General features: G+C 35.4%; 1 protein-coding gene across 1 annotated transcript; it reads right to left on the bottom strand.

The window, feature by feature from the left end:
• Nucleotides 1-349: 349 nt before the first annotated feature.
• On the bottom strand, nt 350-5,520 carry LOC125833659 (chaperonin-like RbcX protein 2, chloroplastic). Its single transcript, XM_049512828.1, has 5 exons — nt 4,986-5,520; nt 3,615-3,706; nt 1,231-1,288; nt 929-994; nt 350-658 (listed from the first exon to the last, which is right to left on the bottom strand). Exons 1-5 carry the CDS (start codon nt 5,307-5,309, stop codon nt 533-535), a joined length of 666 nt encoding a protein of 221 aa, XP_049368785.1. The 5' UTR covers nt 5,310-5,520; the 3' UTR covers nt 350-532.
• Between the last annotated feature and the right edge of the window lie 11,613 nt (nt 5,521-17,133).

Here is a 17,133-nt window from a genome sequence, read left to right on the forward strand (position 1 = left end):
AGGAAAATATAATATTCTCCATATTTGAGTTATTCTTTCCTTGGAAGAAAAGTTTGGAACTCTATAAATTGAAGACCCCTCTTCTCATATAAAAAACACAAGAGAATCCACAATGTAGTCAGTTAAGAGTCTTGTTTATGGGGAGATTTTCTCCTAAACATATTTATGTTTTTTTTCAATATTATATTAGTTTTATAATATGTAGGTCGTTTGACCAAACCATATTAATAATATATCTTTAGTATGTTTTTATTTGTCGTCTGATTTGTCAACCATATGATTTGCAAATTATAAGCTTCCGCATGACGCTATAATCACCCTTCAGAACCCAACAGAGATGACGGCATAATTCTATGTGATCTGCCAATCATTATAAACATTCAGAAATGATTGCAACCTTGAAGTCACATCAAATATGTATGGATGAAAAACATGTAGCCTGATATATTGGTCAATCAGATGCACTATACAGTATTGCCTATCAAGACTAATGGAAAAAGGAAGGGCAAAATAAAACACCAAAGAGAGCTAGCTAATCCAAACTTCCAGCAATCTCATCATCATCAGATGGCCATATAACAGTTTGAGCTAGTCGTTCACGCATCAGTTCCACATTCTCATCAGATATTCTGTTATATAATTCAGCATGATCACATTTCTACATCCAACACAGAATGTTCATTAGCTTTCCTCTGCATCATTGCAGTTGAAATAGCAAATTTCCACTCGTCCATGATACAATACAGACGAATGGAAGATAGATAAAAGGGATTAGTACGCCTTTCGCCATAAATTAAACTATTTGTTTGTCATAAAGAACAGGTCAATAGACTGCTTTTGAACAAAGATATGTATAATTCAAGAACACGGTACTTTTGAAGGAGCAAAACATTTACATCAAGCAGTAGCTAAAATCAAAGTGGCATACCTCCATCCATATGCTGTAAAGGCTAAGACGTGTAATCATCACTCTCTCAGCAAGTTCTCGCTTTTCCTGCGAAACTTTTAGAAACTATCACACACACATAACAATACAGACAAAATGCAAAACTCAGCTAATATGAGGGTAGTTATCCTTAAATCTAAGCGAACATTATTACAGTGCTATTTCCTTGAAAACATATTTAAATGGATGCGAAGGACAGAGGGAAAATCCTTGCAAGTTGCATGCCATATATTCACTTTTTCCATATAGAAAGATAGAATATTTATCAATATATACAATGTTACCTTGAAAAGCTGTTGAAGGAAATTTTTCCCAGTGTTAGGCACGTGGTTTGCTATAAAACTGTAAAACGGAAAAGGATAAAAAAAATTAGTGAAATAACCAGTGAGCAAAACCATCAAAAGACTCATACCTCTCAGTGCCATTGAACAAACAAGATTCTTTGACACAGCAGTTTCGCTACTTTTTACCAGGTGAAACTACACTTTAGACCCTGTGCTTCCAGTTTGGAGCTTTGTTCTTCTTTTCATATAACGGTGGTGTCTACGCTAGCTTGTGTACATCTTGACTAATCCCACTAGCACAGGTATATATTAGATAATCAACTCTGTCCATCAAAGCTTGGACAACTGAGAACAATTAACCTAGTATTACCTCTACTGTGATTTGAACCAAGCTTCCCGAGGTATTATTCCACTTATTCGACCACTAAGTCACTCCCTTGGTGACTCCAAATCAGAGCATACTAAGCTCGCAAAAGTGGTAGTATAATCCAATTTTAAAAGGTATTTTTTAGGGCAAAAGTACTCATTACCCCCCTGAACTTGAAGCTTTTTATACGGTGTACACCTAAACTAAATTTCGTTTTAATTACCCCCCGAACTTGTTTATTCCTCCGTCGCGTACACCTTTTTCGTCCACCTACTCCTGTTGTGACTACACGCGCGTGACAGCTGTCTAAATTGGTGATGTGGATTTCCACCTGGATAAATTAATATTGCAAAAAATAAATTTCTTAAATTTAAAATTCATTGTTTAAAAGTTATTTTTGAATAAGGGCTGATTTCGCGAAACTCCTTCTGGATTTGGGTTTTCTAGACGTGAAGTTGGTCGATTAAATTTCAAATTTGTCTGAAATTCTTACCAAGTAAGTGTTAATCTTTGTTTCCTTTACTTTTCATTTACATTTTGCCCTATTTTTTGTTTAAAATATGCCAAATATTAAAGAAAAATGGAGATTTTACGTTTTTTTACCGTTGTAGCTTTGTGATGTGGCAAAAAATCACTTCCTCACGCGCCTAATAGAGTGTGTTGTCAATTTCTACGCCAGGTGGATGAAAAAGGTGCACGCGACAGAGGAATAAACAAGTTCGGGGGGGTAATTAAAACAAAATTTAGTTTAGGTGTACACCGTATAAAAAGCTTCAAGTTCAGGGGGGTAGTGAGTACTTCTGCCATTTTTTAGGGAATGGATGATTTAAAATACAAGTTCTCAGGAGAAATTTAATGTTACCTTCAAGTGGAAAAGCAAATTCGGACAATATTTTCCGTATTTCCATTCAAATCAAGATTAACAGATATCTAGGAAAAGGAAAAAGAAACAGTTTCAAGAGAGCCAAAGAATGTCAAATGAAAAATGAAATGCACTATAAAAGGGAAAACATATAAAAGCTCAGGAGATAAAACGCTCATCGTATTTTAATAATAAAATAGAAAAAGCAAAGGACGACAAGAGAAGCATGTTGGAACAAATGTTCAATTATTTTTGGAACAATACATTTGATAAAAGTTTTGATTTTCTTATTGAATGAATGTGAATCCATAGGTTTCACTTCATTTTGTTTATACGTTAGGTTCTTTTGAAAAATACATTTATCGTCCAAAATTCACAAACCTATTAATAAATGTTATTTGATGAAAACTCTTCTTACAAGAACTTTTATCTTATAAATAGTTCTTGTTTTCTCATAAAAGAAAAGCACTTCAAAAACTCTTTCCCTTGAAAATATTTGAGAGACATTGACCAAAAGGTGAAACCACAGATCAAGAATAGAAGATCAACGTTCTTGAGTGATACTTGTTGTGTGGCTTAGTTGAATTTCTTCCATTTGCTTGTGGGAGAGGAGACTCCAACTATTTTCAAGAAACGTCTTGACGTGTCCACTAAGACAAGCAAGTCCTATTTTGGGTCTTGAATATTATTATTATCTGTATTATCCTTGTTCTAACAAAGCATATAACTGCCTCAGCTGCCGTTCAGGCCTTTCACTGCCCCTCCAATGCAGCTTCTTGCCCTCTCTCAGTTTACCTCGCCCGCATTCATTTTTACTTCCTTTCCCCAGCCTTCTCTAACCAACAGCCACTACCACTAAACCACAACCACACTCCCATCCTTCCAATCCAATCTAGAGCCCATCTCCTTTGAAATTGTCAATTTATTTTCCTCTTTCCCTTGCTTTAAAGGAGTAAAAAACAATAACACCAAAACTGTGATGGTCTTTGCATCTATCACTCCTCACATGATTTTGTTTAAATTGGATTAAGGTGTCAGTTTTTGTAACATCAACAGCCTAAATGCTAACTTGAATCGTTGGGCTAAATCAGAGGATCATCATATCTGGAGAGTGGAGAGTGGATACGCTTAAGAAGAAAAGAAATCTAAACTTACTTGTAAAACCATGTGTACTGTGGGGGGTTCATCTCATAGAGTTGTTGAAGAACAGTCCGTACAGCTTTGTAAGTGATAACATTGATTATTTCCTGCAAATGCCAATCACTTAAGGAGTTGATTATGATCAAGTAAAAACGGAACTGCAAAAGGAGATCGGACACGGTTCACTTTGAAGTCATACAGTTCCAGCAAACCGAGGATAAAACAGTTTCAGCAGATTTCATTTTTATGGATGGACAAAATTCAAGTGCAGAATCAACAAAGAGAGCACTGTAATAATGAACCAAACTTTAGCTAACTACACCTGTGGAGGAATCGATTGGCTCTGCAACAAAAGGAGTAGTACAAGCCATTTGGAAAAAAGACCAGAAAACAATTTAAGCAATGAATTTATATTATTGAGATTCCTTCGTCTAACCATACAAAAGACAGCTACCTTATCCCCTAATCATTTTAAACATTTTTCAAACTGATGATTAAAAGTATAAATTTGCAAGTTTTTTTCGCTAAAGCCCAACGAGAGCAGTCTATAATCAACTGTAAAAACCTTCAATAAACACAACACAACCAAAAATTTCCCGTTTGACCATACCCGTTCACTTATATCTAATTTCTATAGATGTTCACATTTCTTCCCAGGATTTATAACCAACAAGGAAATGTTCAACATTCAGTCAAGGTTGTTCTATCTACAAACTATTGCAACAAACTTCAACATTCCCATGTCAATGAAAGATAATACATTTGTCATAAATACACAGAATCACTGTGAGCAGATAATAACATACCCAGTGTAATCCCATAAATGGAGTCTGGGAAGGCTAGTGTGTAGCAGACCTTACCCCTACCTTGGGAGGTAGAGCGGTTGTTATCGATGGACCTTAACGCAGGTAAAAGCATTACAAAGCAGTTTGAAAAACAAAAACAGCAGGACTGAAGAATCCAATACAAAATGCTAAAGACCGTAAGACAAAGCATATTAAAAAGGAACAGTCACTACAACAAAAAATTTGAAGTGCAAGAAACATCAAATAGTAACAAAAATGGAAAACCAAGATTTCCCTGAGTAATGCTACAACTACTAGTATGGAAGCAAAAGTGAAACAACTCTCAACTACCTAACTAACCCTCCTACCCTAATCCATGTCCTCCATAACCTCCCATCTAAGTTCACGTCCTTAGTAAGCTGAAGCTTGCTCAACAGAATCCACTATACAATTCACTATTGCTAATCAATTTATAGAATCCCACTATCATGTACGAGCAGATAATAAAGAACACAATCAATTCTTCACATTGGAAAATTTCTGGTCTAATTACTAGTAATAATAATAATAAAAAGTAGTAACAATTTACAAAAAAACTTACATTTTTAACATCTTCCCCTGAATCATCATCCTCCACTTCCAACCCACCAACAACAGTGAATTTCCTAATCTTCTGTCTCTTTCTTGAACCTCCATTTAAAGCCAAAGATACCATCTTTGCAGATAACCTCCACTCACACCATGCTTCCAAGAAACTGCTACTTAGATTCAACTGCTTTCTCCCCTTAAAGCTTCTCCACAACCCCAATTCCCTATTACTCTTAAAATTAGTGCTGCCTGAGTTAAGACTAGGATTCAAGCACAAACATGGAGTAGAGTGAGTTTCAGCTAATGATCTTCCAGACCCAGAAATAGTTCCAACCATTATGAGTTGGGGGTTTGAAAAAATGGGAAATTGATGGAGTAGAGAGCAGTGGACTTGGTGGCTGAATCTTCTGTTGCAAATTCTTGAAAACACATTTTTTCGGAGATTTTATGTTGTTTTTTTTCTGAGGTCCAAAATTGTTTGACAAAGGATTTTTTTTTAATCGACAAGCAATTGAGCTTCTTCCTTTCTCAGGAGAACACGGACCAAATCTTTACTAGGAGTTCAACTTCTTGCCCAAAATGGTCTTTTTTTCTTTTTCTTTTTGAAGGAAGAGTGACGTAACTAAAGTTTTTCTTTTTTTGGTAAAGTGAAAAGAACTAAAACAAAGAGACCTTGAAACAAATTGTTTAATTGTTGTTAAGCTTATTAAACTTGATGACATATAATTTTATCTTTTTAGGGCAAATATTAAAAAATGCAAATAATTGTTAGAAGTCAATAATGCGACTGTTATTGCATATTATTACTTTACTAAGAAGAGGGAATAACTACTATATAAGAAGTCAACATGTGTTCCAATAAGAAGAGGGAATAATCAATATATTTATAAAAAGAAATGACATATAAAATGAAATGGAGAGAGTATTAGTTTTTGAAAATGGAAAAAGACAAAACACATAAAAAAAAGTTGGTTTAACTCTCAAACATAAAAAGTAACATATGTTATTAAAAACTTTAATAAAAAGTACTATAATTTACAATAAATAATAACTTAAAATATCTACAAGACAACAAAAAAAAGACTAATTTTTGTACTGCTTGTGTCACATAAATTAGGATTCGGATGATTTTAAAATTTTAATTTTGATTATACATTATAAAATAGCCGAAAAATTGAATGATATAATTTTTTTAAAAATAACCCAATGAATCGTCCTATCGATAACCCTAATGTTACTTCTACTCTGTTTATTTTTACTTAAATTTAGAAAGATATGCTTCATTTCTACCCTCAATCTTATCGCTACATTTATTTGTTATTTAAAATTGAAATTAAAAAGACAAATGACAAATAAGTTTCTATATTAGCTCACTTATGAGCAAAATCATATATATATATAAAGGGGAACCCTCAACCCGGTGATGTGGCGCCATCACAAGCCTTAATTCTCCTTCAATTTTTTAAATACCAAAAATACCCACCTTAATTCTCCCACAACTTTAAAAATACCAAAACAACCCTTCGCCTCCAAACAGTCACATCCACAACTAAACAACATCCCCCTTGCCTTGCCAACACGCCTCTTCCATACCATCACCCCATTTTTATATATTACTCCTAAACCAAAACTCCCTCCTTACATTGCTGCAACTCGGCATACACACAACCTCCAATTTCCTCCGTTGCTTCCAACTGCTACACTCATTCCCCCATGCTGCTAATATTCACGCACTCTCACTTCCTGATTCTACATACCAGAAGGATTTCAATCAAACCCCCACTCAAACCAGGTAAACATTGATACATTTTTCACTCCCACGATTTGTCCCCTTCATATTGAATTGTTCTAGGGTTTTCCTTTGTTTAGATTAGAAGAAATTATAACGACCTAATCTTAGAACAAACCCTAGGTAATTAAGTAAGATCATACTCATCACCCAGAACCTCTAGCAGCGATATTTTCCCCTTTACAAACAAGAATGTAAAAAAAAGATGCACCTTTCTACTTCAGTGTTAGCAAAAAATGAATGACATATAATGCGGGGGAGTCATTTTGTTTAGTAGGAGTAAGGTCTACGTACACTTACCCTCCCCAAATTCACTTCTGAAATTACCTTGGGTTTTTGTGTTAATTCTGTTTGGTTATTGTTCTTGCAACTAATCTTAGGTTTTTTTAATGTGTAAATAGTAAAAACAGGGTTTTGGTTGTTTTTAGTTGTGTTTGGAATTTTCGATGGTCAAACTGAAAAACTTAGATAAAATGTTATGGCCAAACACTTCCTTTTTTTTGCTATATTTGGGCATCTCTTTCTTACCCTCCTTTCGGAATTGATAGTTATGTTTCTTGCTATTACTGCAGTTCAAATGGTTCTTACATGGTTTCAGTGAATTTTGAGTTTATACACAATGGTTCTTATAAAGTCATGTTGTTTAAACTTTGATTTTTGTATATAATGTTCATTTCTTTGTTGCAAAACTTAGATGCCAACACTTCTTTTTTTTTGCTATATTTGGGCATCTCTTTCTTACCCTCCTTTCGGAATTGATAGTTATGTTTCTTGCTATTACTGCAGTTCAAATGGTTCTTACATGGTTTCAGTGAATATAGAGTTTATACACAATGGTTCTTATAAAGTCATGTTGTTTAAACTTTGATTTTTGTATATAATGTTCATTTCTTTGTTGCAAAACTTAGATGACCTTGTATGTTAGGCAAAAGACTATGTCTTCAATAGTGTAGTACCTTTCTATATTTAGTTGCCTCTTGAAGATGGCATGCCCTTTGTTGGGCAGAATTTGAACTGCCTGTAGAGTTTATACATATTAATTCTTATAAATTCATGTTGTTTTAGCTTTGATTTTTTTATATAATGTTCATTTTGTTGTTGCAAATCTAGATGCCCTGGTATGTTAGGCAAGAGACTATGTAATTGTCTATATTTAGTTGCCCTCTTGAAGATGGCATTCTCTTTATTGGGCAAAATTTGAAGTGCATATAGAGTTTATACACATTGGTTCTTATAAAGTCATGTTGTTTAATATTTGATTTTTGTATATAATGTTCATTTCTTTTTTGCAAAACTAGATGACCTGGAAGTTTTGAAAGTGCAAACTCCCTTACATTTCAAATTTTGTCTCCTACCAGCTACCAGGACTTCTAATATGGACACAAATGTACTGGCTGCTTCTAAGGACCCAAAGGATTTACAACAAACCCCCGCCCAATCCAGGTACAAACTCATCCATTTTCGACTCACCCGTTACACGTGCGTTAGCGTTACTTGTACACTGGTGCCTATCGTGCGTTTTATATTTTCATCCCCTTTTTTATTTAAATCAGTTTTGTAACAAATTACGTTTCATTATTTTTTTCCCCTTGATTTTTTAATAAGCAAACTCCTTTACTATTCTACTTTGTCTCCTATCAGGACTGCTTACCTAGACGCAAATGTACACGCTGCTTCTATGGACACAAAGGATTTAAAACAAACCCAATACATGTATACATTCATTCATTTTCCACTCACCCGTTACGCATGTGCTATCGTTACTCTGTATAATGGTGCCTACTCGTGTGTCTCATATTTTCATCCCCTATTTCATCCTGTTTGTCAATCACCAGGAAGCTCGCTATTGATGCAAATCAACTGTCTGGTATGGACCCAACAACACATACAAAAAACCCCGGCCACTCCAGGTATACATACATAATTTTAACCCTTGCATCATTCATTGGATTTCTCACCCTCACACCCTTCCCTGAATTTAAATCACCTCTTAAATCGTAAAGCAGTTTCTCAAATCTAGACATACGCAGGCATATAACGAATGCTTAAAGAACTGCATCCACTCTTTAAATCTAACTCCTCCTACAGAACTGTTAGGTAACTTCTTAACTAAAATCTTTGTTGGATTGCAGTATTACTATTATAATAGCAAACAATATTGTTCTATTGTGGAGGTAAGAAAATATGTGTTCAGGGGTTTTTCAAAGCTTGAATTTCATCAAGAAACCACTAAAGTAAAAGAGGTAAGCTCGTACAATGCATTTCTGCAAGAAGTGATTTCCATGACCACCTCCTAACTATATGACCGAATTACAGTTTCTTTGAAGCATTCTATTTGCTGTTCAACAGATGCATCCTTTATTCAAGAATACTTCCTTGTGGAGGAGAAGGTAATTACTGACCGTGAATCCTATGTTGCATAACAGCTCTGCTGATCTTTTAACTCCAATATATTCCTGTTTGCTTTTCATACACAATAATTTTATTGTCTCTTGCATATTTCATATTACTTCATGGAATGTGCATCTGAAATTGGTTGGAAAAAAACTAACAAAACAGAGAACAGAATCTTGTAGGGGATATAGTAGATTTATTTTATTTTATAGGAAACTTGTAAAGTATACCCATGGGTGGGATGTAAGTTTCCAATTCATCATTTTTTGGATGATGAATTTTTCTTGTGTGAATACAAAGTTACCTTGTCTAAAAAAAAAACAGGGAACAAACATTTTGGAAATCTGTTAAAATTACTGTATGGGCATTGTGTAGGCAGATTTTCTGCCGTTATTAAGGGAGGGAGATTGACAATTGTCATTGCGGACGAGGACACAGATGACCCTACATACATAAAAAAAATTGTTTACAGGGAAATCTTCCAGAACGTCAGCCCAAGAATGGTGCAAACTGAAGAGGTATTTCTTAGCAATTAACTGTTTAGTATGGCGATTATAAATATACATTACACCAAATAATGGCCTAACTAACTTCTCGCAATGACCCATGTGCAGGTAAACATCCAAACTAATGAGGATTTCGTTATGGAGATGGAATGCAAATGCACCAGTTGCTTGCAGGCCTAACTAATACAAGCAAGACCAGTGCAGCTGCCTATGGACTTTTATAGTACAGATTACATTCCTGATGAGGGCTCTTATGATAGACGCCCTTCACGGAAAGCGCTGATTTGAGAAGCTAAAAATAAGAAATGAATGTCCTGCTTACTATTTGTCTCTTCTTACTTCTAAAACAGAACTACCTCCAAATCCGTGGAATGGAATACGCGCACTTTGATAAATTGAGAATCAACTACCTGCGGAGACAACAATCCCACATAAGGGCCTTCATTCATTCCACAAACCTGGAAGAACCATCAGGAGCTAATTAACAATGGTTGCGGAACCAATGCCTTATGTTTTAATACATTCTTATCTCCTTTTTACCTTATAACTTTGCTTTCCTATTACTTCCCAAACTTGCCCTAACCCCCTAAATTTGTTAACATTGGAAGTGCGGTGGCAATATCAATTTATTTTGAACAACTCACTTCCTATTATCTTTGTATTATGTTACAACTTGGCTTTTGAAGAAATATATCCAAGTAAATCTTTTGTTCCTTCATTAACATCATTTTACCAGAACACGCTGTCACAAAGCTGATTACATACTAATTTAATTTATGTCACAAACTTGTGTACTTCCTCCAACATCATTTTATCAGAATTCGTAGCCCAATTTATTAAATGAAGTATTATTTGTTGTAAATGTCAACGTTAGCCATCTATAGAATACGTTGACGAATCATCCTTTGATACCATTCTACTTTTCGTTGCCGTGATCCTTTCAAAGTGCCCATTAGTGCGCGTAACATTCCAAACTTTGTCGGATTAAAAAACTTTCTACAGCTGCATCTACAAATTTCTAAGCGCAAACTAGGCTACATAGGGGAATGTCTTTAAATAAGTTATTTGACATTTACGCCATCACATTGCTACCCTTTACCTTCCAATTCCTCGCCCGTACCCCCGCGATTGCTTAGCATTGACATTGTTGTGGAAGTATGCTCCTCTGTGCATTTTGTTTATGCATCACTTCTTCTCACAGCTTTCACAAAAATATTTGTTCCGCATCAACTTTGTTCTGCATCAACTTTGTTCTGATATGAATTAAATGTCTCCATTTGGAGAAACAAAATGGTGGCAGTGTAGGCTCTTGATTTCACATATATAATGAAAGAAAGGCAAGTAACAGCACCAAACACAAACTAACAAGCAATCAACTAACAGGAAAAAAAGAAAGACTTCATCTTAGGATGTGCTTGGAAAGAATGGTGAGATATCTAGCGAAATCCTTACCGATCTTAACCCTGGTGATGAAAGAACAGAGATCAGGAATACTGCACCTCCTGATTTCTCCAAGTCAATAGAAACTGAAGAGATTACATCTTTGAGGGAAAAGGGTAACATGAACAAGGATGAAGATGCTTCTTTCTCTGAAAACTTATCAGATACCTTCATTAACTTCATTTTACCAGTACAAGCAGACTAAATGGTCATTTGACACGCTATATACACTCAAACCTTATACTGAAGAACAACCACTATCGTTTTTCATTTGATTGCCCTCATTAAACTTGCATGATTGCTATGACTGTTATAATACCCATATCTTTATTAGGTAACGAACTTGTATCCCTCATAATTTTATCAGACTACGTTTGGCTAATTATTTAATATAATATTTATTATTTTCAAATTCAACCCAAAATGGCTTTAAAATATGTTTATGAAACGTCGATACAGATATCTTCCAATCTCGGAATCCAACAAAACTGATGACGTTACCAGTCAACCTTAACTTTACGTTGGCCTGTGAAAGTCCACGTTTGTCTCCCAAAAATACCATTTTTTACCATAACGTAAAACTCTCTGCAATTACAATTACAAATTGCATGCTTACAAAAGGTTACCTGGATGTCTCCAACTTTAAATAAGATCTTCCGCATTTATAGAATTTGTATATAATCAAAGTTCATTAATTTAAAGATTTCAAACAAAATGGAGTATTAAAAATCAAAGTTTTCACACTAAATCCCATATTTAAAACTTCATTTTTATCTGGTTTGAGGTTAAACCAATAAACTATAGAGAATTAATCCATCATAGTAAATCATAGTAGTGAATTTTTATCCCCAACTGTTGATGGCGGCTATCAGTTAAGAGGCAAGACAATTTCAGGGACAATTTTGTTATCACCGAGTTTACCCTCCCTCTACCTGTAATTGGATGTATTTTAAGAGGGAGCGGGAGAATAAAACGTTAACAAATAAACATGTTTTTACCCCCTAAATCCAATCAATGCAAAGGCCCATGCCTTCAGTGTTCTATGTATACCTCACAAGTCTCTGTTTAAGTCAACACCATAGCATATCTACGACTAGGCGGGATTAGTTTGATTCACTTAATTATTTGATCAAACTCAGGGCTATTAAGGCCCACTATAGAATGAAATTCCAACTCCCTAATCAAACCTGCAACTAGCCTGTTTAATACTACAAACACGGCTCCACAGATTGTTATTAAATACAACTCTTCTCAAAGAATGCGTCACTTCCTAACATCTCTTGCTAAACACGACTTCTGGACCTAACGGTTGTTCCAAATTGCGCCTCTTCGTAAATGTACTTCCAAAACAATACGTCTCTTCCTAACGGTTGCAACCCTCTTTCAATTTCCCTCAATGTCTATATAATGCCTTGCAGACTCCTAGACACCCATTAACGATAACCCCTCTCTGCCTTTCTTTAAAAGCACACATTTCTTCTTCCTCTAACCTTTAATTGTTACAACCATATGGCCTATTCACTTCTTTCAGATTTGGATACTACAAAGGATGACTGGTTGGTTAAGGTACGAGTTTGCCGGATGTGGGAATTTAAAAACTACAAGAGAAGCAAAGAGATGATAAGTCTAGACATGATACTTATTGACGAAAAGGTAATACCCCTTTCATTTCAACTTTTAACCACATTGTTGTTGATCAGGTTATTGCGGATGCACTTACCAACTGACATGTAACAGGGAACTTTGGTACATGCGGTAATCTGGAAGAATCAAGTCAACCGGTTTCGTGCTAATTTATCCGAAGGCTCTGTGATCATTATCAGGAACTTTAAGGTCGCTGAAAGTATGGGTGAATACAGACCCGTACAATCTGATGTTAAAATCACTTTTCTGCGGATAACTGCCATACAAAAAATAAATGATGATACTGTTAATATCCCTAAAAATGGCTTCCAGTTTATTCGGCCAAACATTGTTCGCTCAAGGGTCAATAACAACACCTACCTATCAGGTAAACTTTTACACTTCAATTATCTAACACACATTCATCCCCGTATGTACTTAATATTCTCCCTATTGAACTTGTAGATGTAGTCGGATGCTTATGTGGAATAGGTGATCTAGAGAGTGTTGGTTCAAAGTGGAAAAAACGAGACCTTCACATTCTTACTGATCCGTAATTAATAAATCTCATCTGATTATTTTCGCTTATATTAAAGTAACCCCAAAACATCAAGCAGAACACTAACAGGTTACGTTGTTTGTTTAGCGAGGATAGGTCTGCCAAAGCCAAAATAACCCTTTGGGAGGATTACGGTGAAGGATTTTACCCATACTTATTCCCCCCTGAATACGGTCCATACATTGTCATTATTACGGCAACAACAGTGAAGGAATTCAGAGGTAAATACTATTACAAAGCATATTGGTTAAGTGCAGTTTTAACGTCATTAGGTCAACGTAACGTGTAAAGCTAATTTTATAACAGGTGAAATTACTTTTGCCACCACAGAAGCAACCAAAACGTATGTGAATCTTCAAACGGACCACATCACCTCATTGATTCAAAAGTTTGCAACCAAACCCGTTCACATACAAACAATTGAGAGTGGTAATGGAAGTAACATACCTATTGCGGAGGCAATGTTCCAGAGCCGGATGACTATTACTGAGTTGTTGGATTCGGACTGGAGTTTTGACATAGAGGTTAGTACGTTAAGCAACCTTCGTACCTTATGAACAATACATTAGATCAACATGTTTTGACTGCATATTGAACTAATTTCTTTTCAATTACTAGGAATGTTTTGTTACATTGCGTGCTCAGATCAGTCAAATAGATACCTACTTTGGTTGGCACTACATATCGTGCAACTTATGCAACAAAAAAATAGAACCTAAAGATGGCGTCTACACCTGCAATAAGTGCGAAAAAGAATGTGACTTCCCGTTGGTTAGGTATGGAAACAGTTAACAATCTACCACATGCGTACTTTTATTCAAACACTAATTATTTATGGCACACACATGTACAAAATACACATTAAGGTAAAAGACAACGGAGGGAAGACAACTTTGGTTCTTTTTAATGGGGTTGCGGAAAAGTTGCTCGATACTTCGGCTTCTAAGTTGGTAAATCAAATGTCCAAAGGTGATACGCATGTTCCATCGCTAATTGAGAGCCTCTGCGGCAAGGATTTTGTATTCAAGCTTAAATTGACCAACTTCAATTTGAAAGAGGGGCTAGAAAATTATACGGTTACACAAGTGTTTGTGCCGAATGAAGAATTGGAATTGCAACACCGCATTAACAAAGAGAAAAATGTAATGTTATCAGTTACATTTTAATACCTATCTTTTTAATTCATTCATCATTGACTTCCAAAGCTAATCGTCCAACTTACATCCCCTTTACTGCTAAATATGCATTTTAAACTACAGAAAAAACTCAAAATGGAAGCGATGCAGAACTCACATGTGCAAAAGTCAAGAGGTTCACACACCAACAACTCAGAAGAACATCCGGCCGACGGGGAAGGGACTTCCAATGGCAACACAAGAGTTTATGCAAGAAGGCTGATAAAGAAAATGAAGCACTTGATACACCTCGATGGAGAAAGTGATGGAGACAAATAAAAAAATGCACATTTAGAACCCAATTTACAATTAAATATGTTATGGACCGTAGAAGTATTATTGTAATCAACTAGCTCCTTATTTGTTTGTCAAGGTATTATTAATTTACGAGTACATACTTGGGTGATTTAATAGCAAAAGTTGTTCATCTGTGGAATGATTGGGTATTATGTTTCCTCAACTCCAACAAATATCGCACTTAAAAATGTGTCTATATTTACAATGTGTTCATGTCCACCTTCTCTTGATTATATGAAGTCTACCTTCTAATAACCAGTTAAATTTCAAACGACAATGCGAGAACCTAATGCACGTCTCTAATTTAGACAGAAACTGCACATATAGAAAGCAAGGTTCGAGGCAAAGTACTCCATTCTTTAGCTTTTTTGTTGCGTTCTGCCAGGCATTTAGATTTTTGCGCAAACGAGTTGTACAATCCAATACCTTCACCGGAATCTAACGCCACAAAATAAACACAATTCACATCAACTGAAACTAAAATGAGAACTATAATAGATAAACCCCCAATGTATTCGATAACGTAGATATAATAGAAATAAATAACACCATATACCACCACTCATTTAAAAAAAAATCACACATCACTGTTAAAAAAGGCATAATTACATTCAATATGAATAAGGCCTCAAACGGTGTGTCCTTTCACTTCCTTCCAGTTACTCGCTATTTATAATTCAAAAACAACGTATTCACCAATGAAATAACGCACCACCCTTAATCCCAAAACGTTGTCCAATAATAAAACAATGTCGCCGCCGACTACGGGTACAACAGACGGACGAAAAAGGACACAAACAATATGTCCTTTCACGTGGATAGTACATGCCGCTTCAACTAAGAAAAAAAGACCGGCAAAAAAAGGTACCAAAATGTATGTCCTTTGGCTTGCTTAATACATGCCACTTAAAATTTGAAAAAAAGACAACAACCAATTACACACTACAACAAGTATTATGAATCAGATCCAACCTATTCTTACCATTGAAATAACATACCACCATTACTCCAAAAATCTCTTGCCATTACTCAAACAACGCCAATGCGTTCTAACAATACAACTGTTGCACAATAACGGGCTAAACAATGTGTCCTTTGGCTAACTATAAATATGTTGCTTGGAATTTCATAAAACACTCAACTGCCAGTTACTGAAATAGCGTACCACCCTTATTCCGATGATATCTACCCATAACTCCAACAATGCCGATGCCTTATAAGAATTCAAGTGTGCCCCGTTGATAATTCAATACCGGTCAGATTGGCCGGTAATCATAATACAGAAATATACAAGCCAAATTTAACCACCCAACAACGACAAAATCAAGCGCTTAACAGGGACTGTTGCCTGATACATACATCAAAATATAATTCAAAGAACCAAATAAAGAGAACTACATTGTACCCCGATCGATAACAACAACACAGGTGAGTGAAGGTAAAGTACCACAATATCACTTGAATAATATAAAGCAACATGTAAATTAGGATGGCCCACTGGGTGCATTCACCACAAATTTACGTGTAGTTGTTCCAAATATAGGCCTCATCTATAAATGATACAAATACACATTTTTAAAAATTAAAGGAAATATTGGTTACAACAACACAACTTTAACATTCAAACTTCCTTATGTTGCACTGAATTTTGTAAGCTTATATATAATTTCTCAACATTGCAGATTACCCGTCGTCTCTGCTAGCACAAATCAAGCTTTACAAATAACATTCGATCAGACATAATGGACGTCATATCAAACATTATTAAGGCGTTTAGAAGGCCTGCTGATGTACCCGCCCATATTAGGAAACTGTAACAACTTCTGCCTCTTTTAGCAGTCCAAGACAGCATGTTGAAACAGAGAATAAAAAGTTATACATTGTCATCAATCTCCAGCCAAGGGGTTGTGGAAATACAAAAACTCAAAAAAATTCGGGGAAAGTATGCGCGTTTGAAGCGTAAGCTCACATTACTTCAACGACAGTACAAAGGTCACCCACTGAAGCAAGCAAAACGTGTTCTTTATTACATCAAAATATTGGAAAAGGTGGTGCACGCAACAGCTATCAGAATGACAGAAATCCATCGACAAATACAGGGTAAGTTCATATTGATCCATATATCCACTGCACAACTCCGAACCAAATTTACCAAATTGAACTACTAACTACGTATGTCGATCCCACACCTAAACATTACAACACAGAAGGAATGAAAGACATCTCCCCATTAATCAATACTAGCACGTTACAATAGTTGCTACCGATCTTTCCCATACATTTACATTATGTGAAACTCTTCACGCCTCATTACAGTAGGAACATAAATACAACGTAATATTAGTCATGCATAATAACGTAGACACAGTCTATACTTA

Source organism: Solanum verrucosum, unplaced genomic scaffold, assembly GCF_900185275.1.
Source record: "Solanum verrucosum unplaced genomic scaffold, falcon-dt-bn FXZP01000307.1, whole genome shotgun sequence".
NCBI lineage: Eukaryota > Viridiplantae > Streptophyta > Magnoliopsida > Solanales > Solanaceae > Solanum > Solanum verrucosum.